Below are 23,233 nucleotides of genomic sequence, written 5' to 3' on the forward strand. Positions count from 1 at the left end.
GTGCGTCCAAAACTCTCCCCTTGGAATTTAACTGTAATGCATACCTTTACATCCTTGTTATACTTGTACGCTGGCCCATGTGCATCCATTTGTGCAATATCAGGTGTATGGGGTAGCTTGCTCACGTCGAGCATGGGTGTCACTCACTTAGCTCCTTCAAAGTAAACTTTGTTTGCTTCACAACTTTTGCTGGGAAGATAGGAAAGTTACTTGAATCATTTGAAAGATTAGTTTTATTTGTCATACATACATCAAAACATATAGTGAAATGTTTTATTTGCGTCAACAATCAACGCAGTCCGAGGATGTGCTGGGGGCAGCCTGCAAGCGTCGCCATCTTTCCACACCAGCATAGCATGTGTACAACTTACTAACTCTTACTGAGCTGCATGTCTTTGGAATGTGGGAGGCTACAACACCTGGAGGAAACCCACGTGGTTGCGGGGAGAATGTACAAATTTCTTACAGTGGTGGGAATTGAACCCTGATTACCGCTGCTGTTAAGCATTACGCTAGCTGCTACACTACTCTGTCATCCATAGAATAAATGATCGTAACGACTTAGTCATGTCCTGAACTGATGGTATGTTATATTACATATTTACATGAGGAAAGAAAAGGCAGGAAAACACCATGACTGTTAATCCTCTTGCAATCCATCTGGTTCAGCAGCCCATTAAAGTGCTGTTCATCCTGGGAAGATTTAAAAATAGATGAGGGTCAATCTTAGGTCAGTTTAAAAAGCTGAAATACAATAGAGTGCATAGCATCCAGAAAATGATATCTATAAAAGATCTAACCAAAATTGACCTTCTCTCTTGGGAAATTGAATTGATATTGTGATGCAGATCTGATGCCTTAATGTTACCAGCTGACAGCACTGGACCCAGCTGTGACTTCACTCTGGTCCATGAAGCAGTTTTATGTTGGAAGAACAGCTCCTAGGAGATGGCCGAGATCTAGTACAGTGCTCTCTTCTGCACCAGAGGCTCCCTCCACTGTCAGAGCAATTCTGGCTAGTGAGGCTTCACCCTCCCAATCGAAGTCAGCCTCATCAGCTGCTATTTAAATCTAATTCTAAATCACTCAGTGTTAGACTAAAAAAAACCTGTAAAATAAAATTAAATGATTAAAATAAGTTGACTAGGCTAGTTAACTAGTTTATTGTCATGTACAGCAAGGTGCAGTGAAATTCCTTGTTCACATATAGCTCACAGCATAAACTCTGCATAGCAATAATAGTGAGTACAAAACAGAATTGTGCAAAGACTAAAGCACTTGACAAAAATTAAAACACTTGAGCATGTTTATGTGCATACAAAGCAGTGAACATTTAAATTGCTTAAATAGAAATCTTACCATATTTTTACAGCAATTGATTTTTCACATTCATTGCAGTTGGCCGGTTGAATTTATGTTGGTCGGGTCAGTTGGCAGGCTGCTCAGCTTGTTGAGAGTTGTTGTTAGTAGTGACTCCACCCCACCTCTATCCCAGTGCAAGTGGTACACTGCAGAATGAGAAGTTTCTGCTTGGAAATAGTTGAGTTATCAGCACATTTCCCAAAGTATGCATGTCAATCTCAACAGAACAGGTCCATGGTCCACTGCCCTCTCCTATCAGATAACTTCCTCTTCAGCCCTTACTCCTTCCACCTATCACCTCCCAGCTTCTCACTTCATTCTCCTCCTCCCTTCTCCATCTTCTTATTCTGGCTTCTGTCCTCTTCCTCTCTGTTCCTCTCCATTTCTGTTGAAGGGTCTCAGAGCAAAACATCAACTGTTTGTTCCTCTCCGTAGATGCTACCTGACCTCCTGAGTTCCTCCAGCATCTTGTTTGTATTTTTCTGGATTTCCAGCATCTCAGCAGAAGTTTGTGCTTGGGGTTGGGGGGAAAACCTTAACAAAAGTAGTGATGCCTAGGTTTGTATGTGAGGTGTAAGAGATTTTAGTGAGGATCTGCAGAAAATAATTTTCACCTGGAGGGTGTTTGAAGTTGGGAAGATGCTGCTTGCAAAGGTGTTGGAGAATCAGATCCAGGTGACAATAACAGAATAACCGAGAGAGGAAGAATGAAGAGACCGGCAACATGGCATTAAGAAGCATTTGGAAGAGCACTTAAATCATTGGGTAGAGAAGACCATGGACCGAGTGCTGGTTTCGTGCCTTGAAGAAGTACTCAGCCCCTACAACTATTTTCACATTTCACTGTCATATTTTCTGAAATTTAAAATATTATTGAAATTGGATTTTTAAACTAATCTACAAAACATTGTGCATCATGTCAAATCAAAAGAAAAATTCCAAAATGTGTCAACACTTAACTCAAAATTAAAAACCAAGATTTGTGAGGCTAAAAAAAGTATTCATCCCCTTTGTAATTACTATGCTAACTTTCCTTGGGTGCAATATACAGTAACACTTTACCAGCTTACCCAGTTTGTTGATGTAGAAAATTGGAGAATGCGTTTTCAGTAAATTCTTAAGAATAAATACCCTCTCTATCTGTAAGGTCCAACACTATGGTAGATTTTCAACAGACCAAACTAAAGTGAAAGCTAAAGAGCTTTCAAGACAGTCAGGGAAATGATAATAGAGAATCACAAACCTGGAGAAGAGTACAAGGCCATCTTAAAGGCACTGAACACACCTTGGAGCTCAGTGCAGTCCATTGTGTAAAATGAAAAAACATGAAACCACAGCTACACAGCCTAGATCAGGCTGCCCCTCTAAGCTTAGTCACCAAAGAAGAATGACTCATGTAAGAGAGGTGACTGTGATGTCCGCAGTCACTCTGAGTGAACTGCAGAAGTCCATGATTACAATTGGAGATGAAATTCATGGCTCCACAATCTCTTAAGGCCTTGCACAAAAGGGGTATTTATGCAAGAGTGGCAAAGAAGAAGCTCTGGCTAAAAAAAAAATGCATATCCTTGCCCTTAAGACTTCACAAAGCATTACATAGAAGATATTGTAAAGATGTGGAAGAAGGTCTTGTCACATGAGACCAAAGTGGAAATTCTTGGCCTCAACACTAAGCAGTAAGTGTGGCGTAAATCTGATACTGCACATCAGCCAGGTAATATCATCTCTACTGTCAAGTATGGTAGAGGTACCATCATGCTATGGCGGGGGGGTGGGGGTGGTTCAGCAGCAGAGACTAGAAATCTGGTCAGGATTGATGGGAAGGAATGTTGCTAAATACAGGATAAAAAAACCTGCTAGCCTCTGCCAGAAAGCTTAAACTGGGGAGGAAGTTTGTTTTTCAGCAATACAATGACCAGAGCAACCATGGAGTGGCTTCAAATGAAAAAAATTGATGTCCTTGAGTGGCCCAGTCAGAGTTTTGACCTTAACCCATTTGGAACATCTCTGGCAAGACCTCAAGATTGCTGTCCATCACCACTCCCCAACTAACCTGGTACAGCTTAAGGAATTTTGCAAGGAGAGATGGGCAAATCTTGTTCCATCACGTTGTGCAAAGCTAATAGTGACTTATCCAAAATGGCTACTGGCAGTAATAGCTGCAAGAGGTGGTTCAACACGTACTGAGCAAAGGAGGATGAATACTTTAAACTGCTGACATTTCAGTTTTTGAATTTTTAGATTTTCATGCTTTACAATTTTCCCTGCTTTACAATTTTCCCTGCTTTTTGGGCTCTACTGTGAAAAGAAGAGCATGTGATTCACAAATAAAAATTATCAGTTAAATTGACCAATATCCCTGGTTGTAAAACTCATTTACATGAACAAAGGGTTGGGACTGAATACTTTTTCAAGGCACTGTAGATCTGTTTTTTGGCTGATTTTCGGAACCAAGGCAGTTTTTACCACTCGGGGTAAAAGGGAAGCAAGACTGCGCAGGCGCATGAAGTCAGCCAGTAGAGCACGAAATGTTTAAAAAGAAGACCGCCATATCCACTGGGCAGCAGAATGAGAGGCAGCAGAGCGATAGGGCTTTGGCTCAATGGGCTTAGGCGGTAATGGGACGAGGCAAGGTAGGCTTACCAGTGTTATTTGTGGAAAGGAGGAATTATGTGTGTGAGGCCAGTTTTCTGTGCTCGGTGTCGGATGTGGGAGGTCCCAGCCTCCTGGACGGCCATATCTGCACCAGGTGTGTCGAGCTGCAGCTCCTAAGGGAGCGAGTTAGGGAACGGGAGATGCAGCTCGATGACCTTCGCCTGGTCAGAGAGAGCGAGGAGGTGATAGAAAGGAGTTATAGGCAGGTGGTCACACAGGAGACAGACAAGTGGGTCACAGGGAAGGGGAAGAGTCAGGTAGTAGGGAGTACCCCTGTGGCTGTACCCCTTGACAATAGGTACTCCTGTTTGAATACTGTTGAGGGGGGAGCCTACCTGGGGGAAGTGACAGTGACCGTGCCTCTGGCACAGAGTCTGGCCCTGTGGCTCAGAAGGCTAGGGAAAGGAAGAGGATGGCAGCAGTGATAGGGGTCTCTATAGTTAGGGGGTCAGACAGGCGACTCTGTGGATGCAGGAAAGAAACTCGGATGGTAGTTTGCCTCCCAGGTTCCAGGGTCTGAGATGTTTCAGATCGCGTCCAAGATATCCTGCAGTGGGATGGAGAGCAGCCAGAGGTCGTGGTATATATTAGTACCAATGACACAGGTAGGAAAAGGGAAGAGGTCCTGACAAAAGAGTACAGGGAGTTAGGAAGGTTGAGAAGCAGGACCGCAAAGGTAGTAATCTCGGGATTACTGCCTGTGCCACACGACAGTGAGAATAGGAATAGAATGAGGTGGAGGATAAATTCGTGGCTGAGGGATTGGAGCAGGGGGCAGGGTTTCAGATTTCTGGATCATTGGGACCTCTTTGGGGCAGGTGTGACCTGTACAAAAAGGACGGGTTGCACTTGAATCCCAGCGGGACCAATATCCTGGCGGGGAGGTTTGCTGGGGAGAGTTTAAATTAAAATTACTGTGGGGTGGGAACCGAACTGAAGAGATGGAGGAAGAGGAGAAAGCTTCTAGACAGAACAAGAGGGAGGATAGACAGGTGATAGAGAAGGGACGTGCTCAGACCGAAGATTTGAGATCCGTGTATTTTAACGCAAAGTATGTTGTGAACAAAGCAGATGAGCTTAGAGCGTGGAAAAGTACTTGGAGATACGATGTGGTGGCCATTACAGAGACTTGGATGGCTTAGGGACAGGAATGGTTACTTCAAAGTGCCAGGTTTTAGATTTTTCAGAAAGGACAGGGAGGGAGGCAAAAGAGGTGGGGGCGTGGGAGTGTTGATCGGAGATAGTGTCACGGCTGCAGCAAAGGTGGACGCCAGGGAGGGATTGTCTACGGAGTCTCTGTGGGTAGAGGTTAGGAACAGGAAGGGGTTATTAACTTTACTGGGTGTTTTTTTTATAGGCCGCTCAATAATAACAGGGATATCGAGGAGCGGATAGGGAAACAGAGATCCTGGAAAGGTGTAATAATAACAGTTGTCGTGATGGAAGATTTTAATTTCCCAAATATCGATTGGCATCTCCCTAGAGCAAAGGGTTTAGATGGGGTGGAGTTTGTTAGGTGTGTTCAGTAAGGTTTCTTGACACAATATGTAGATAAGCCTACAAGAGGAGAAACTGTACAGTACTTGATTTGGTATTGGGAAATGAACCTGGTCAGGTGTCAGATCTCTCAGTGGGAAAGCATTTTGGAGATAGTGATCATAATTCTATCTCCTTTACAATAGCATTGGAGAGAGATAGGAACAGACAAGTTAGAAAAGCGTTTAATTGGAGTAAGGGGAATTATGAGGCTATCAGGCAGGAAATTGGAAGCTTAATTTGGAAACAGACGTTCTCAGGGAAAAGTATGGAAGAAATGTGGCAAATGTTCTGGGAATATTTGTCTGGAGTTCTGCATAGGTACTTTCCAATGAGACAGGAAAGTTATGGTAGGGTACAGGAACCGTGGTGTACAAAGGTTGTAATAAATCTAGTCAAGAAGAAAAGAAAAGCTTACAAAAGGTTCAGAGAGCTAGGTGATATTAGAGATCTAGAAGATTTTAAGCCTAATAGGAAGGAGCTTAAGAAGAAAATTAGGAGAGCCAGAAGGGGCCCTGAGAAGGCCTTGGCAGGCAGGGTTAAGGAAAACCCCAAGGCATTCTACAAGTATGTGAAGAGCAAGAGGATAAGTCATGAAAGAATTGGACCTATCAAGTGTGACAGTAGGAAAGTATGTATGGAACCGGAAGAAATAGCAGAGGTACTTAACGAATACTTTACTTCAGTATTCACTATGGAAAAGGATCTTGGTGATTGTAGTGCTGACTTGCAGCAGACTGGAAAGCTTGAGCATGTAGATATTAAGAAAGAGGGTGTGCTGGAGCTTTTGGAAAGCATCAAGTTGGATAAGTCCCTGGGACCGGATGAGACGTACCCCAGGCTACTGTGGGAGGCGAGGGAGGAGGTTGCTGAGCCTCTGGCAATGATCTTTGCATCATCAGTGAGGATGGGAGAGGTTCTGGAGGATTGGAGGGTTGCAGATGTTGTTCCTTTATTCAAGAAAGGGAGGAGAGATAGCCCAGGAAATTATAGACTAGCGAGTCTTACCTTGGTGGTTGGTAAGTTGATGAAGAAGATCCTGAGAGACAGGATTTATGAACATTTGGAGAGGTATAATATGATTAGGAATAGTCAACATGGCTTTGTCAAGGGCAGGTCGTGCCTTACGAGCCTGATTGAATTTTTTGAGGATGGTCAGAGGCTTTTTCTCAGGGCTGAAATGGTTGCCCCAAGAGGACACATGTTTAAGGTGCTGGGGGAGTAGGTACAGAGGAGATGTCAGGGGTAAGTTTTTTTACTCAGAGTGGTGACTGCGTGGAATGGGCTGCCGCCAGTGGTAGTGGAGACAGATACGATAGGGTCTTTTAAGAGACTTTTGGATAGGTACATGGAGCTTAGAAAGATAGAGGGCTATAGGTAAGCCTAGTAATTTCGAAGGTAGGGACATGTTCGGCACAACTTTGTGGGCCGAAGGGCCTGTATGGTGCTGTAGGTTTTCTATGTTTATTAAAGATAGGAAGTTCGTTGGCTGAAGGGCCTGTTTCTGTGCTGTATGACTGATCTGTGCTTTGGTTATTCTCCCAATGGGTGGCACAGTAGCATAGTGGTTGGTGTAACACTGGTACTGCGCCAGTGTCCCGATTGTTCATAAGGAGTTTGTACGTTTTCCCTGTGACCACGTGCTTTCCTCCAGGTGCTTGCATTTCCTCCCACATTCCAACAACATACAGGTTAGAGTTAGTAAGTTGTGAGTATGCTATATTGGCACTGGAAGTGTGGTGACATATGCGGCTGTTCTCAGCACATTCTTGTACTGCATTGGTTGTTGATGCAAACAGCACATTTCACTGTATGTTTCAGTGTAACGTGATAAATAGACTAAGCTTTAAATAAGATCTTAAGATATAGGAGCAGAATTAGGCTATTTGGCCCCTCGAGTCTGCTCTGCCATCTCTTTATGGCTGAGCCAATTTTCCTCTCGGCCCCAACCTCCTTTCTTCTCCCTGTATCCCTTCATGCCCTAACCAATCAAGAATCTATCAACCTCTGCCTTAAATCTATCAACCTCTGCCTCAGATGTGATCGAGGCAGAGGAATGAAAAGTAGAGGAGTAGCATTGCTTGTTAGGGAAAATATTACAGCAGTGCTCAGGCAGGACAGATTAGAGGGCTTGTCTACTGAGTCCTTATGGGTGGAGCTGAGAAACAGGAAAGGTATGGCCACATTAGTGGGATTGTATTACAGACCACCCAATAGTCAACGAGACTTGGAAGAGCAAATCTGCAGAGAGATAGCAGGCAACTGCAGGAAACATAAAGTTGTGGTGGTAGGGGATTTTAATTTTCCATACATTGATTGGGACTCCCATACTGTTAGGGGTCTAGATGGTTTAGAGTTTGTAAAATATGTTCAGGAAAGTTTTCTAAATCAATATATAGAGGCACCAACTAGAGGGGATACAATATTGGATCTCCTGTTAGGAAACAAATTAGGGCAAGTGACAGAAGTCTGTGTAGGGGAGCACTTTGGTTCCAGTGATCATAACACCATTTGATCATGGACAAGGATAGATCTGGTCCTAGGGTTGAGGTTCTGAACTGGAAGAAGGCCAAATTTGAAGAAATGAGAAAGGATCTAAAAAGCGTGGATTGGGACAGGTTGTTCTCTGGCAAAGATGTGATTGGTAGGTGGGAAGCCTTCAAGGGGGAAATTTTGAGAGTGCAGAGTTTGTATGTTCCTGTCAGGATTAAAGGCAAATTGAATAGGAATAAGGAACCTTGGTTCTCAAGGGATATTGCAATTCTGATAAAGAAGAGGGAGTTGTATGAAATGTATAGGAAACGGGGTAAATCAGGTGCTTGAGGAGTATAAGAAGTGCAAGAAAATACTTAAGAAAGAAATCAGGAGGGCTAAAAGAAGACATGAGGTTGCCTTGGCAGTCAAGGTGAAGGATAATCCAAAGAGCTTTTACAAGTATATTAAGAGCAAAAGGATTGTAAGGGATAAAATTGGTCCTCTTGAAGATCAGAGTGGTCGGCTTTGTGCGGAACCAAAGGAAATGGGCGAGATCTTAAATAGGTTTTTTGCGTCTGTGTTTACTAAGGAAGCTGGCATGAAATCTATGGGATTGAGGGAATCAAGTAGTGAGACCATGGAAACTGTACAGATTAAAAAGGAGGAGGTGCTTGCTGTCTTGAGGAAAATTAAAGTGGATAAATCCCCGGGACCTGGCAGAGTGTTCCCTCGGATCTTGAAGGAGACTAGTGTTGAAATTGCGGGGGCCCTGGCAGAAATATTTAAAATGTCACTGTCTACGGGTGAAGTGCCGGAGGATTGGAGAGTGGCTCATGTTGTTCCGTTGTTTAAAAAAGGATCGAAAAGTAATCCGGGAAATTATAGGCCGGTGAGTTTAACATCAGTAGTAGGTAAGTTATTGGAGGGAGTACTAAGAGACAGAATGTACAAGCATTTGGATAGACAGGGGCTTATTAGGGAGAGTCAACATGGCTTTGTGCGTGGTAGGTCATGTTTGACCAATCTGTTGGAGTTTTTCGAGGAGGTTACCAGGAAAGTGGATGAAGGGAAGGCAGTGGATATTGTCTACATGAACTTCAGTAAGGCCTTTGACAAGGTCCCGCATGGGAGGTTAGTTAGGAAAATTCAGTTTCTAGGTATACATGGAGAGGTGGTAAATTGGATTAGACATTGGCTCGATGGAAGAAGCCAGAGAGTGGTGGTAGAAAATTGCTTCTCTGAGTGGAGGCCTGTGACTAGTGGTGTGCCACAGGGATCAGTGCTGGGTCCATTGTTATTTGTCATCTATATCAATGATCTGGATTATAATGTGGTAAATTGGATCAGCAAGTTTGCTGATGATACAAAGATTGGAGGTGTAGTAGACAGTGAGGAAGGTTTTCAGAGCCTGCAGAGGGACTTGGACCAGCTGGAAAAATGGGCTGGAAAATGGCAGATGGAGTTTAATACTGACAAGTGTGAGGTATTGCAAGTTGGAAGGACAAACCAATGTAGAACATACAGGGTTAATGGTAAGGCACTGAGGAGTGCAGTGGAACAGAGGGATCTGGGAATACAGATACAAAATTCCCTAAAAGTGTCGTCACAGGTAGATAGGGTCGTAAAGAGAGCTTTTGGTACATTGGCCTTTATTAATCAAAGTATTGAGTATAAGAGCTGGAATGTTATGATGAGGTTGTATAAGGCATTGGTGAGGCTGCATCTGGAGTACTGTGTTCAGTTTTGGTCACCAAATTACAGGAAGGATATAAATAAGGTTGAAAGAGTGCAGAGAAGGTTTACAAGGATGTTGCCGGGACTTGAGAAACTCAGTTACAGAGAAAGGTTGAATAGATTAGGACTTTATTCCCTGGAGCGTAGAAGAATGAGGGGAGATTTGATAGAGGTATATAAAATTATGATGGGTATAGATAGAGTGAATGCAAGCAGGCTTTTTCCACTGAGGCAAGGGGAGAAAAAAACCAGAGGACATGGGTTAAGGGTGAGGGGGGGAAAGTTTAAAGGGAACATTGGGGGGGCTTCTTCACACAGAGAGTGGTGGGAGTATGGAATGAGCTGCCAGACGAGGTGGTAAATGCAGGTTCTTTTTTAACACTTAAGAATAAATTGGACAGATACATGGATGGGAGGTGTATGGAGGGATATGGTCCGTGTGCAGGTCAGTGGGACTAAGCAGAAAATGGTTCGGCACAGCCAAGAAGGGCCAAAGGGCCTGTTTCTGTGCTGTAGTTTCTATGGTTCTAAACATACATAAAGACTTGGCCCCCTAAGCTGTCTGTGGCAAAGAATTCCATAGATTCCCCACTCTCTGGCTAAAGAAATTCCTCCTCATAGCGAAGTTTAACTTGCATCAGTATCTTACTGGATTATGGAAATGTTCTAATAACACTGTGATATTCAGTGAGTGACTCACTGTTAGTCATGATGTTCTTTACATTTAGTGCTGGGGAGACTCCTGGATGCAAAAGGTTGCATGTTGTTTTAGAGAATAGGATGGTGCTTCCTGAACTTTAGCCAATCAATACTCAGCCTTCAACTAATTACAGATAAAACTGTTTCTGGGAACTTGCAGTGCACAAATTGAATGAATAAATTGCTCTGTGGAGAGCTGGAATAGAATGGCCCATGAGCGAATGGCTGTGACTCACTTCCTACTTTGCGTCTAGGATTACACTTTAAGTACTTAATTGGTTTGAAAGTGCTTTGGGACATCCTGAAGGTCATGAGGGATGCCCGCCTGTCTGCTTAATCACTCTGTGGCTCATAAATGTGAATAAATAGAAGGAGTCACACACACAAAATGCTGGAGGAACTTGGCAGATCAGGCAGCATCTATGGAGAGGAATAAAGAGCCAACGTTTCAGGCTGAGACCCTTCACAGGACCAAAACATCAACTCTTCTTTCCTCTCCGTAAATGATGCCAGACCTGCTGAGTTCCTCCAGCATTTTGTGTCTGTTACTGTGGATCTCCAGACTTTGCAGAATCTCTTGTGTTTATAATCCAAGGAATCAACCTGCATGATTTAGACTTGTATCAGGGGAAGTTTAGCAAGAATATGAGAAATGAAAAGATACAAAACCAGTTAATATTAGATTAAGTAGTGTGGGAATTTTATCATGTGGAATGAAATCGGTTCAAATTAGTTGGTATGAATGACAGTTGTGTTGTAAGTTGTGTTGAAGGAAAGATGGTATGTTTTTAAAAATTGGTAATTTTTTTAGATTTTTAGATTAGATTATGAAGACACGTAGTCCTCTTTTATTGTCATTTAGTAATGCATGCATTAAGAAATGATACATTATTTCCTCCAGTGTGATATCACAAAACACAAGACAGATCAAGACTGAAAAAACTGACAAAACCACATAATTATAACATATAGTTACAACAGTGCAACAATACCATAATTTAATGAAGTCCATGAGCACAGTAAAGTTCAAAGTCTCTCAAATGTCCCACATCTCATGCAGACGGGAGAAGGAAGAAAAACTCTCCCTGCCATGCCGACCACAATCCGACTCTGAGTCATCCAAAAACTTGGAGCTCTGATCAGCTCTCCGACACTGAGTACTGAGCGCCATCTCTATCCGAACGATTCAACCTCCTTCTCGGTTGCCAAAAGCAGGCAAGGCCGGGGATTTTGAGGCCTACCCTCCGAAAGATTCCCGACTACGCAGTAATGACAGCAGCGAACAAGCGTTGCAGTAATTTTTCCAGCTGTTCCTCTGTACTTTCACATCCATTCTCCATCAAATCAGAATTGTCCACGGCCCCTATTGAAGAGATATGATATCATTTTTCACCAGAGGGCTGCACACGCGCAGGCACACCGCCATCTTCTCCTCCCTCCTCTTCACACACATAAACTGAGGTATACTGAAAGGCTTTGTTTGCATGTTATCAAGACAGATCATTCCATACACAAGTACATTGGTTTCACTTTTATAGATCAATAACCATGCAGAACAGTTACTGGGAAAGTGCAATAGGTAAAGGTGTAAAGGCCACAACAAAATAGAATGTGAGATCACATTCATCTGTATCATACAAGGGGTCTGTCTGTTCAAGAGTCTTGTGATGTCGGGATTGAAGCTGTCCTTGAGCCTGATGATTGGAATTTGAGCGTTTGTATCTTCTGCCCAATGGAAAGGAGTAGAAGAGAGTGGGAAGGGTCCTTGATTATGTTGGTTGCTTTAAAGACAGTAGAAGGTGTAGACAGGGTCTGTGGAGGCGAGGCTGGTTTGTGTGATGGATTGAGCTGTGTCCACATCTCTAGTAGTCTTGGCAAGAGCGGTTGCTGTGATAGATCTTGATAAGATGTTTTCTATGGTGCCATCGGTAAGTTGGTAGGGGTCATCTTTTTAGTGCATTATCACGTTTATTACCCATCCCTAAAGAATTGAACGAGCTTTGGATTATGTGGTAAACAACTGTATTTTGACTAAATTATTGCTTCCACTGTTTCTGTTTTGCAGGATAAAGCCATTGCAGAGCCAGTAAGCCGGTTGTTGGAAACCACAATGCGTAGTACCCATATGCCATCTCGAATTGGAGCACTGCATGGAATCCTCTACATCCTGGAATGTGATCTATTAGACGAAACAGCGAAGCAACTCATTCCAACCATCTGTGATTACCTGCTGTCCAACCTGCGTGGAATAGCACAGTACGAAACAATGCTCTTCATTTTTTATTACCAGCAAGCTTGTGTTTATCCTTGCTTTCGAGCATTAAGCAAGGTTCCTCGGTGTGTGGGTAATAAGGTTAGGAAAATCCTCTCAAGTGTGGAAAGCCATTATGTGTTTAGAAGATACAGAGAAGATTGAATGCCACTGTCATTGAGAAATATTTATTCTTTGGTGCTCCCATATGAGCAAAATACTTGAGATACTTTGGCTGTGATCTGCTGCCTAATCACAAAAAAAAATTCTAACTACAGCTGTGATCTGTTGCCCAATTACAAAAAAAAATTCCAATCTAGCATCTAGAATGCTGCAAATCTGAACCAAAAATATTGCAGAGAAGGAATGATCAGTGTTGAATCTCTGAGCTAATACATATCTCAAATCAGCTTCACCTGAGCTAACACATTGATTGGTGAATCAGTGCAAAGTGCTATTGATTCAATCCCCTCATGACACAGGTTTGCCACAGTTACTTGGCCATTGTACCAGAATCAATAGGTCAGGATGCCAGATTAAACCTATGTAGCCCCCCTGGCCACCCTCAGGGTCGCTCGGCTCGCTGTCGTCTAGGGAAACAGCCTCGGCCCCGCCAAACTGGGTAATTAGTTTGTGTGGATGCTGTGTGATGTACCTCACCCCGCCCAAATGACAGACAATACACCAGATGCAATTAAATAATTTACAGTTTATAGATATTACTGGAACTATATAATTAAAAGAGAATAAAATATAAAAGGAAAATAAAAGGTGCCACACTTATCAAAGTTCAATCTCTTCGTGCACAAAAACCGTTGGAGCTCAAGGACCTTCTTCTTCACCCTCGGACCACCTCGACCGGCCGCCTGGGACTAACAATGGTGGTCGACCAGACGCCCCACACGAGTCCGTCTCCGTCTCCTCGCCGAACGTCCCGCTCGGGGTCCGACCCCGTTAGCGGACTCACAGCACCTGGTCCATCCTCTGTCTCGCTCTCCCACCTTCTGCCCCCAAACCCCCTCGCAAACAGTATCTTCAAATACACCAAAACCATAACAACTATCCCAATTGGTTAATAGCACCCTCTTATCACCCTCTAAACCACAATGAGCTGCTAGCGCAAACTTTCTCAGCGTTAAAGCACAACAAAGCCGCATTCCCCAGATTAACGTAATAAAAACGCCATTTTAATTAGCCTCCGCAGTAACATAAAAATCGAAACCCTCTTACACTCTCCCCCCACCAAATAAAGTCATGTCCTCATGACTTCTAAATAACTCGCCACCCAGTCCTACAGACACACAACACACACATACACAGATACACACAGTGACAGTGCTCCCCAAACAGTGGACCTTACTCCCGTCCCACGGGCGCTAAATAGGCCAACCTATCTGGGAGCTTCTTAACCCTCTGAAACCTCCGTACCCCCTCACCTAAACCCACAAGGCTCAGACACTACTAGGGATACCTCGGGCCTGCTTGCCAACTCCTCTCTCACTCAGGCCACCACTACAGCTCGGAGCCCCCTGTCCCATGTCCAGGGCCCTGCCTCTCCTCCTTCCTGATCCTGCTGTAACTCAGACTGCCCACAGCTAGCCCTCCCCACTACACCTGACTCAGTGGGAGAAGGGCCAAAGGTCCCTTCCTCAATCACGGGGAAGTTAGCGAAAGGCAGCATGTTCCACATGTGCAGCACATCATCCTTCGAACTCGTATTCTTCCTCATTCCCTCGATCGGTAGCTGCTGTTTGAGTTTCTCCAAACTGAAACATTTAGCCGGGGCTACCCCTTCAGCCTCCTGCAGTCGAGACGTTAGCTTCTTCGGGGACTCCTTCAACTCTCGCCACAGCCTCAGCAGTTCTGACTCAGGGTTCCTGGCCATCTCAATCTGGGACGCAGTTACCCCACCAGCTTCTTCCTCCCTGACCTGAAAAGCAGCAGTTAAAGGATGTTCAGCCTTCGGTTGTTTCTTCCTGAGGGCGTCTTCCAGGTCAACTTTCAGTTTTTCCACTTCATTTAAACTCGCGATAGTCATCTTCAGGTTCCTTTCAAGCGTCCGCCTCCCTTTTCCGAGATCTGTCCTCCATTTCTTTACCTCCTCGGGAGTGTAGTCAAACTCCCCTCCCTGGGCTCTCGGTTTTCTGTTGACCTTAGTCAGAACACTTCCTTGATCTTCCCCAACTTGTAAATCTTCCAATCTGTTCTGAATGGACGTCTTGAGTTTCTGCTGATCCCTTCGAAGGTGGGTCATTGTTTCTTCTCGCTGGATTAATTCGTCAGTATATGACCACAGTGTGGTGCAAATCCCCTCTCTTCCCTGTGTCTCATTCAGATTGACGACCTGGGTTTCCATCCCCTGGTCCACCACCGTCTGTCCCAACACCAGGAAGTTCAACTGGTATGTCGGGTCATTTTCCTCACATTGCACCAAACTCCTCCGGCCAAGAATTCCTCCACATTTGACACTTCGCTTCGGTCGCCTGGGCTCAGCCACTCGCCTCGCCTCATAGTCCCCCCAGGCGAATCCAAGCTCTAGGCGGTCATCCACATACGCCAAAACTCCACACACCTTCACTTCCCCCATGGTCTTCCTCATGCCCCGCGGGAAGGATGCAGGGGCTCCGGATATGCCCTTGGGCATCTTTTCGGATCGGAAGAATCCTAGGGAACTAGTAAAGGCCATCTTCGGCTCAACAGCCGCACTCCTCAGGATCTGGCAACATCCACTCCTCAGATGCAGCACATTAAACCACATCACATCATCCACACACACACTGCCTTCATCTTCCACGCTGCCAGGGTCTAGTTGCCGCGACCTCTCTCTCACTGAGGTGTCTTCAGCGGTCAACTCCCCTCCCTCGTGGTGGTTCGGAACATCTACTAAGAGGGTCTCACCCTCAGCTACTTTCCCCAAGCCGTACCACCGCTGGGTCTCGTTTAAATTGGGTACTGGCTCAAGGCTGCTACACACGTCCTCAGAAGCAACTCGACACGCTGGGTGCCCAGAAAATGCCTTCATGAACTCCAGGGTCATTAACCAATCATCGTCTTCTAGATAACTACTGGCACTGGTACCCAAAGTCTCTGGTGCCCTTGCGGTTGTCAAGGATAAATGCTTCAGACACCGGTTGTAAAACGAACTGTCCAACAACTTGATCTGTGCCCCGGGGTCGAGGATAGCTTTAGCATCGCTTCCCTCTATTCATAACGACACCCTGGGGCGTGGTCCCTTTAAGCCTTCAGGAATAGGGTCTTTTCCTTGCGGAAGTTCGGTGGTACATTGCTAGGAACGTGCTTCCCCAGAGACCGCAGGCCGTTTCCCCAGAGACCGCAGGCCGTTCCCCCACTGGGCCTCCACTAAGTTTCCCGACACCTCTCTGATCAGCTGAACAACTGATCCCCTGAAATGATTCCCCGGCACTACAAGCAATTTAGCCGCCATCCTCGCCAGAGAAGACACACTGAAAACTTTCCCCCCTCTTTCAAATAACTGACAGCTGTCACTACGGTGTAAGTGAACCTGACAGCTCTAACACCGTCACCAGCCCGCCTACTCAAACTTTCAACCAATCCCTGTCGCTCTCCCTCAACCGAGCACTGCCACTCATCTAACAACTGAGACATCCGCTCCGCCCACGTCTCGCACGCCTCCGCCCCTCCTGGGGTGGACACTATCCCCAGTGCCAGGTGGAGCCTGCCAGAGCTAGAACATTTATTCGCAGACTCTACCTCCAACTCAGACCACTCTTTCCTCTCTCTCCCAACTGCATGGACAGCCCCGAGTGCCACCTCTAACTCGTCAATGCTAGTCTGAACTCGAACAAAGACCGCACCCACGACGCATACAGCAATCAACAGCAAATAACCCACAGAGACACACATTACAGATTTAAACAGGGCACCCACACAGCATACCAACAGACTCAAGCATCCCGGACAAAGCCCCCACGATGTAGCCCCCCTGGCCACCCTCAGGGTCGCTCGGCTCGCTGTCGTCTAGGGAAACAGCCTTGGCCCCGCCAAACTGGGTAATTCGTTTGTGTGGATGCTGTGTCAGGTACCTCACCCCGCCCAAATAACAGACAATACACCAGATACAATTAAATGATTTACAGTTTATAGATATTACTGGAACTATATAATTAAAAGAGAATAAAATATAAAAGGAAAATAAAAGGCGCCACACTTATCAAAGTTCAATCTCTTTGTGCACAAAAACCGTTGGAGCTCAAGGATCTTCTTCTTCACCCTGCGACCCCCTCGGACCACCTCGACCGGCCGCCTGGGACCAACAACGGTGGTCGACCAGACGCTCCACACGAGTCCGTCTCCATCTCCTCGCCGAACGTCCCGCTCGGGGTCCGACCCCGTTAGCGGACTCACAGCACCTGGTCCATCCTCTGTCTCGCTCTCCCGCCTTCTGCCCCCAAACCCCCTCGCAAACAGTATCTTCAAATACACCAAAACCATAACAACTATCCCAATTGGTTAATAGCACCCTCTTATCACCCTCTAAACCACAATGAGCTGCTAGCGCAAACTTTCTCAGCATTAAAGCACAACAAAGCCGCATTCCCCAGATTAACATAACAAAAACGCCATTTTAATTAGCCTCCGCAGTAACATAAAAATCGAAACCCCCTTACACCTATATTTGAAAATAGGTTAATCCCTATTTACCTTGACTTGTTGCCCATAGCTGGAGAAATTGAGAGGCTTTGAGAGGGAGTGTTGCCATTATTACAGGAGGCAAAGGATATTTCATTGCTGTGAAAAATTATGTATTACATGTAAAATAACCTGTGTACTGGAAACGGGGCCTAGCCACTTGTTCTGCTAATATCCATCTGTTTCTTTTGCAGTTGTGTCAATATCCACAATCAACAGCATGTTTTGGTGATGTGTGCAACAGCATTTTACCTGATTGAAAACTACCTGCTTGATGTGGGGCATGAATTTACCGCAGGCATAATACAGGTATTGTAGAGTCATATAGAGATACCGCACAGACACAGGCTCTTCAGCCCATCATGTCCCTGCTTGACCATAGACCATCTATGTTTACACTAATCCTATTTTATTTTTCCTCCACTCTCCACATCCATTCTTGTTAACCCTTCTGAAATTTTAGTGCTCACAAGTGTGCTGCAGAAGCTACAAGTGATTTTCTTTCACATCACTTTCCTCCCCCACACTAAAAATGGTGTGGGAGGAAATTCGCATACCCAGAGGAAACCTGTGCATTCACAGCGAGAGCTTGCAAACTCCACAGATCAGCTTCAGAGGTCAAGATTTAACCCAGGTTGTTGGGGCTGTGATGCAGTGTCTCTGTTAACGGCACCACACTGCTAGTGTCATAGGGTTTTGAATTAAGACCTTTACCAGTGTAAAACAAAACACAACCATTCCTTTCTAAAAGGATATAATGGAAAATAAGTGGAATTAGGGTTAACTTGTACAGAACATTGGTAGTTTTACTGGGATGCTGTGCATGGATCAGATCTCCATGTTATGAAATATTACTTATATTGGGGAATGTGCAAAAAAATCACTAATATGTTGTCAGAAATAAGATAGGTTTCATTTCAAACCTTTCTCAAGTTTTCTCAGGAAAATGTCAGCAGGCTGCTCTTTTCCTCTGGGGGGCAGGTAACTTGTCAGGATATATGTTTATCCAGAGCTAGAGGTTTAGATGGTTGGGGGCGGTGGGGAGAAAGCATCCTTGTCATTGACAAACATAACCAGTTTAAGAGTCACTTTGTTTCTCAATATTTAGAATGTGGAATGGTTTGGATCAATTCAGGGTGAGGCTACGTCTACGCATAAGATGTGTAGGAAAGGTATAAGGGTGAGGTCATAAACAAGGTGAACTGAGTGGCCTGTTTCCGTGCTTGGTCCAACTGTGATCTATAAATGCTGTTTATCATGGGAACCAGTATTACAAAGTTCTTGCATTGTGGTAACCTGCTCACACCTCCCTCATTATTTCATTGCACTTTAGCGGCCCATCCTTTCATATCCTGCACTCAAGTTTCTATCAAGCTTTACCTTCAATTTCAGTTGCTTTGCGGTGGTAAAGGGCTGATGAGCTCTTCATTTTGTGAAGGAGACTGATGATGTAAGGCTAGGTGAACAGAAACTGATGTTCACTTTGTTTAATACAGTGGATTCTGGTTAATTGGGACACATCAGGACCAGTACTTTTTGGCCCAATTAGGCAGTCGCCCCAAATCATGGAAATAGCTAAAAGGTATTTAAAAAAAAAGACGAACTACTATTTAACTGAGTAACAATTTATGTATTTAAATTGTTACTCAGCACTCTACAGTGCTATGAAACCATATTAGTTCCTAATAGTTATTGACAGAGGTTGACTGTAAAAGAACAAAATCAGTGGAGACACCTAGCGCAGATAATTGCCTGACTTCATACAAAGCTTTAGATGATTTCATCCTCCAAAGCTTTATTTTCATTGTAATATTCAAAATGATTGGCAATACCTTTGTAGTTCTTATCTTGAAGTAATCAATTCTTTCCATAATCAATTTTTTTTCCCACTCCTGACTGTTTCTGGCATCTCTAAGGCTGAATGCTTGAAACTGCAGAAAGCAAGACAGTTCTGAATTGTCTTACTGTTTATTGCTCGCCAACTATCAGTGACAAAAATCACTGCTTTGTGAACACAAACACACGCAATTGATGCTATTTAAAAACTGATTGGTCTAAGCACCGTGTGGAGCAGGGGTCGGTGAGAATGGTCCATTGCAGAAAAAAGGTTGGAAACCCCTGATGTAGAGTCTAACGGCCTCGCAAGTGCATACGACTGACGCTAGTTAGAAACTGTTGGGCAACAATCTTCTGCCTCAATTTAGTTGCATATTGTCCCGTTAAACAAACGGCTATTTTCTCGATTTAGTTTTGTTCTTTAAGAGTTGTTCCAAATAAATGGCTATCCCGCTTAAGTGATGACATAGTTTATTAGAAGCCACTGTTTTCCTTTAGTTAAACACAGTTGTATCATTTCTAATCATCTTCAGATGAAACCTCTGTCCCTGTAGTAATTCCTGAAACAGAATTTAATGCTTATCCCATTATGTCATCAAAGTCTGATTTAATTCTGACCTGCCCTTCATGAATCTATTTCAATCCAAGCTTTTCATTTTAACTAGTGCTGGTATAGTGTTGTTGTTATGTTGGGTAATTTCACTTTGTAATTCAATTTTGTTGATTTTTTAAAAAAATTTCTAATCTATTCGTAAGCTGTCTTGTCATGCATTCTCCTACGGTTCACAGACTCCCTCTTTGTACATTCATTAGCGTTTGGATGTTCTTGTACATTGAGCAGAATACATTATCTAGAGCTCTGAATACCATTTTAAATGTTTCCAATTGTCATTCTACGTGCTTGCCCGTTAGTGTGTACAATGCATTTGATGGCATTATTGATCTTTATTCACACAGATTTCTTTCTTACTGATAGCAGTGTCATCTTTTTTTATATGCTGGAAAAAATACTCCTATGTTGGTACTTGTTGATTAAAAGTTTGAGTACCTTCAATACCGAGCAGTTCAGAAATACTTGGGCATCAGCCTGAAAATGTCATTTTGTCCTGACGTTAAGATACATGAAGATAGAATCCCATGTCAACCAGCATTTTTGTTTATAAGGTTACTGGTACATTATATCATGGAGGCCTCATGTTTGCATATCATACCCTTAGTTTAGGAATTGGGTGCGGTTTGCATCCTTTTTATGAATGCAGCTTGTAATAGTCCTGCAACTTGGTTAACTGGATAATTGACTGTTTATGCAGAAATTAACTCGGCTCTGTATGCTGGCCTCAAGTCGTATGTGTACTTAAACAAATTGAAGGCTTAACGGAGCAAATTTATAATTGTGAGGGGAGAGTGATATCAATGTATCATTAAAAAAGAGCTACAGTTACATCTATTTCTATCTCCCTTAGTGATTGGTTGTCAGAATATTTGATTTTTTTGTTTAATCCTACGAATCATTCCCAAGACACATAAACAAATGCTTCATTTTGAAACTTGTACGTTTGGAATAACCTGTATTATCAGTCTGTCAGTGAGGTAAGTTGTTGCTTGATTTTAGATGTGCGGAGTCATGGTCTCTGGCAGTGAGGAATCCACCCCTTCCATAATCTACCACTGTGTCTTGCGTGGGATGGAGCGACTTCTCCTCTCAGAACAGCTCTCAAGACTGGATGGAGAGGCACTGGTAAAACTCAGCGTGGATAGACTGAACATGCACAGTCCACACAGGGCCATGGCTGCCCTGGGGCTGATGCTAACCTGCATGTACACAGGTATGGTACAGTTGCACATCATTTACTCCAAGATTAACATTTGACCAATAAACTTGAACAAGTTTCACTAGATTCTTGAGGTTGTTCAAAGAGGAGAAAATCTGCAGATGCTGGAAATCCAAGCAGCATACACAAAATGCTGGAGGAACTCAGCAGGCCAGGTAGCATCTATGGAAAAGAGTAAACAGTTGATGTTTTGGGCCAAGACCCTTCATCAGAACTGGCAAAAAAGACAAGAGGTTAGAGCAAGAAGGTGTGGGGAGTGGAGGGAGAAGTACAAGGTGTTAGGTGATAGGTGAAACTGGGAGGGGGAAGGGGTGAAAGGTGAAAGAGGTAAAGGGCTGGAGAAGGGGGAATCTGATAGGAGAGGGTAGAAGACCATGGAAGAAATGGAAGGGAGAGGAGCACCAGACGAAGGTGATGGGCTGGTAAGGAGATGAGGTGAGAAAGGGAAACGGGAATCGTGGAAGAGGGGGCAATTACTGTAAGTTCAAGAAATCAATGTTCATGCTATTAGGTTGGAGGCTACCCAGATGGAATATAATGTGTTGCTCCTCCAACCTGACTGTGGCCTCATCGTGGCGCTAGAGGAGGCCATGTTCTGACATAGGGGAACAGGATATTGAATTGAAATGGATGGTTCGCTGGGAGATCCCACTTTTTTTGAGGGACGGGGTTAGGTGCTTGACAAAGTGGTCTCCCAATCTACATTGGGTCTCACTGATATACAGGAGGCCAGACCAGAAGCACCAGACACAGTATATGACCCCAAAAGACTCACAGAAGAGTGTTGCCTCAGCTGGAAGGACTGTTTGGGGTCCTGAATGGTAGTATAGGAGCAGGTATGGCACTTGCAAGGATAAGTACCGGGGGAAGATAAGTCGGGAGGGATGAATGGACAAGGGAGTCGCATAGGGAGCAATCCCTGTGGAAAGCGGAAAGTGGGGTGTGGGAGAGAGAGAAAGATCTGCTTCGTTGAATCCTGTTGGAGATAGCGTGAGATACGGAGAATTATGTGCTGGATGTGGAAGCTACTGAGATGGTAGGTGAGGACAAGAGGAACCTTATCTGAGGTCGGGTGGCAGGAGAATGAGGTGAGGGCAGTTGTATGTGAAATTGAAGAGATGCGGGTGAGGACAGCATTGATGGTTGAGGTAGGAAAGCCTCTTTCTTTGAAGGAGAGTATCTTAATAGTTCTGGAAAAAAGCCTCATCCTGAGAGTAGATGTTGTGAAGACAGGACTGAGAGGAGGGGATTGTGAAGATGGAGGACTTGAGAGGATGCAGCAAAGATGGAGGAATTTTTTTTGAAGTTGTTGGTAGCTTGACAGTGGATTTTTTAATCTCAAGGAAAAGTTTTTTCTTTTGACATTTAAGGCCATAGTTACATTGTCAGAATGGAGCTCAGTGGCTTAAATCGTGGAGAATCTGGTGAAACACACTCAATTGGTAATTGGTTTATCAATATTACACATGCTGAGACACAGTGGAAGACTTTGTTTTGGAAGCCATCTATATGGATAATGTCAGAACATAAATGCATCAAGATAGTACAAATGAAATGCAATAACAGTGCAGGATGTAGTTACAGTTAAGAGAAAATGCAATGTTCAGGTAATATTTGCTTCATAAAAAGAAACTTGCAGGATTTTTGGAATATTATTTCAAAGTGCCAACATAGACATGAACTGGCCCCTCTGCTCCAGAGATGTGATTCTTTATGGCAAGTTGTTGTTAATTCAGTAAACTTTTTTTCCCTCCAGGGAATTTTATTTAGAGATACAACACGGTAAAAGGTCCTTCTAGCCCAATTGTATTTATTTATTTGGCATGCAGTGTGAAATAGGCCCTAATAGCCTTTTAAGCCATGCCGCCTAATCACGGGACAATTGACAACAACTAATTAACTTACCTACTGGTGCGTATTTGGACTGTGGGAGGAAACCAGAATCTCCGGAGGAAACCCACGCAGTCACAGGGAGAACATACAAACTCCTTACAGGCATTGGCGGGAATTGAACCTGGACTGCTGGTACTGTAAAGCTTTGTGCTAACCACAACGCTACCGTGCCGTCCCAATTAGCCTGTAATGCTTAATGAGTTGCCAGAATGTTGTATAACCCACCTGGGAAGTGAATCTGCTACCATCTCCGGTGTGTCCAATATAAGTCTCATACCCAATGCTTAAT

The 23,233-nt window shown here is 44.1% G+C and overlaps 1 protein-coding gene across 2 annotated transcripts in view; it reads left to right on the forward strand.

Annotated features, from left to right (window-relative positions):
* htt (huntingtin) overlaps positions 1-23,233 on the forward strand; it is a 223,446-nt gene that overhangs the window by 190,221 nt on the left and 9,992 nt on the right. For both annotated transcript variants that reach the window (XM_072257615.1, XM_072257617.1), the window contains exons 58-60: positions 12,527-12,717; positions 17,578-17,692; positions 20,832-21,045. In XM_072257615.1, coding sequence (XP_072113716.1) covers positions 12,527-12,717; positions 17,578-17,692; positions 20,832-21,045 — 520 coding nt within the window. The remainder of the gene's footprint in view (positions 1-12,526; positions 12,718-17,577; positions 17,693-20,831; positions 21,046-23,233) is intronic.

Source organism: Mobula birostris, chromosome 5 (assembly GCF_030028105.1).
Source record: "Mobula birostris isolate sMobBir1 chromosome 5, sMobBir1.hap1, whole genome shotgun sequence".
In the NCBI taxonomy this organism is placed as follows: domain Eukaryota; kingdom Metazoa; phylum Chordata; class Chondrichthyes; order Myliobatiformes; family Myliobatidae; genus Mobula; species Mobula birostris.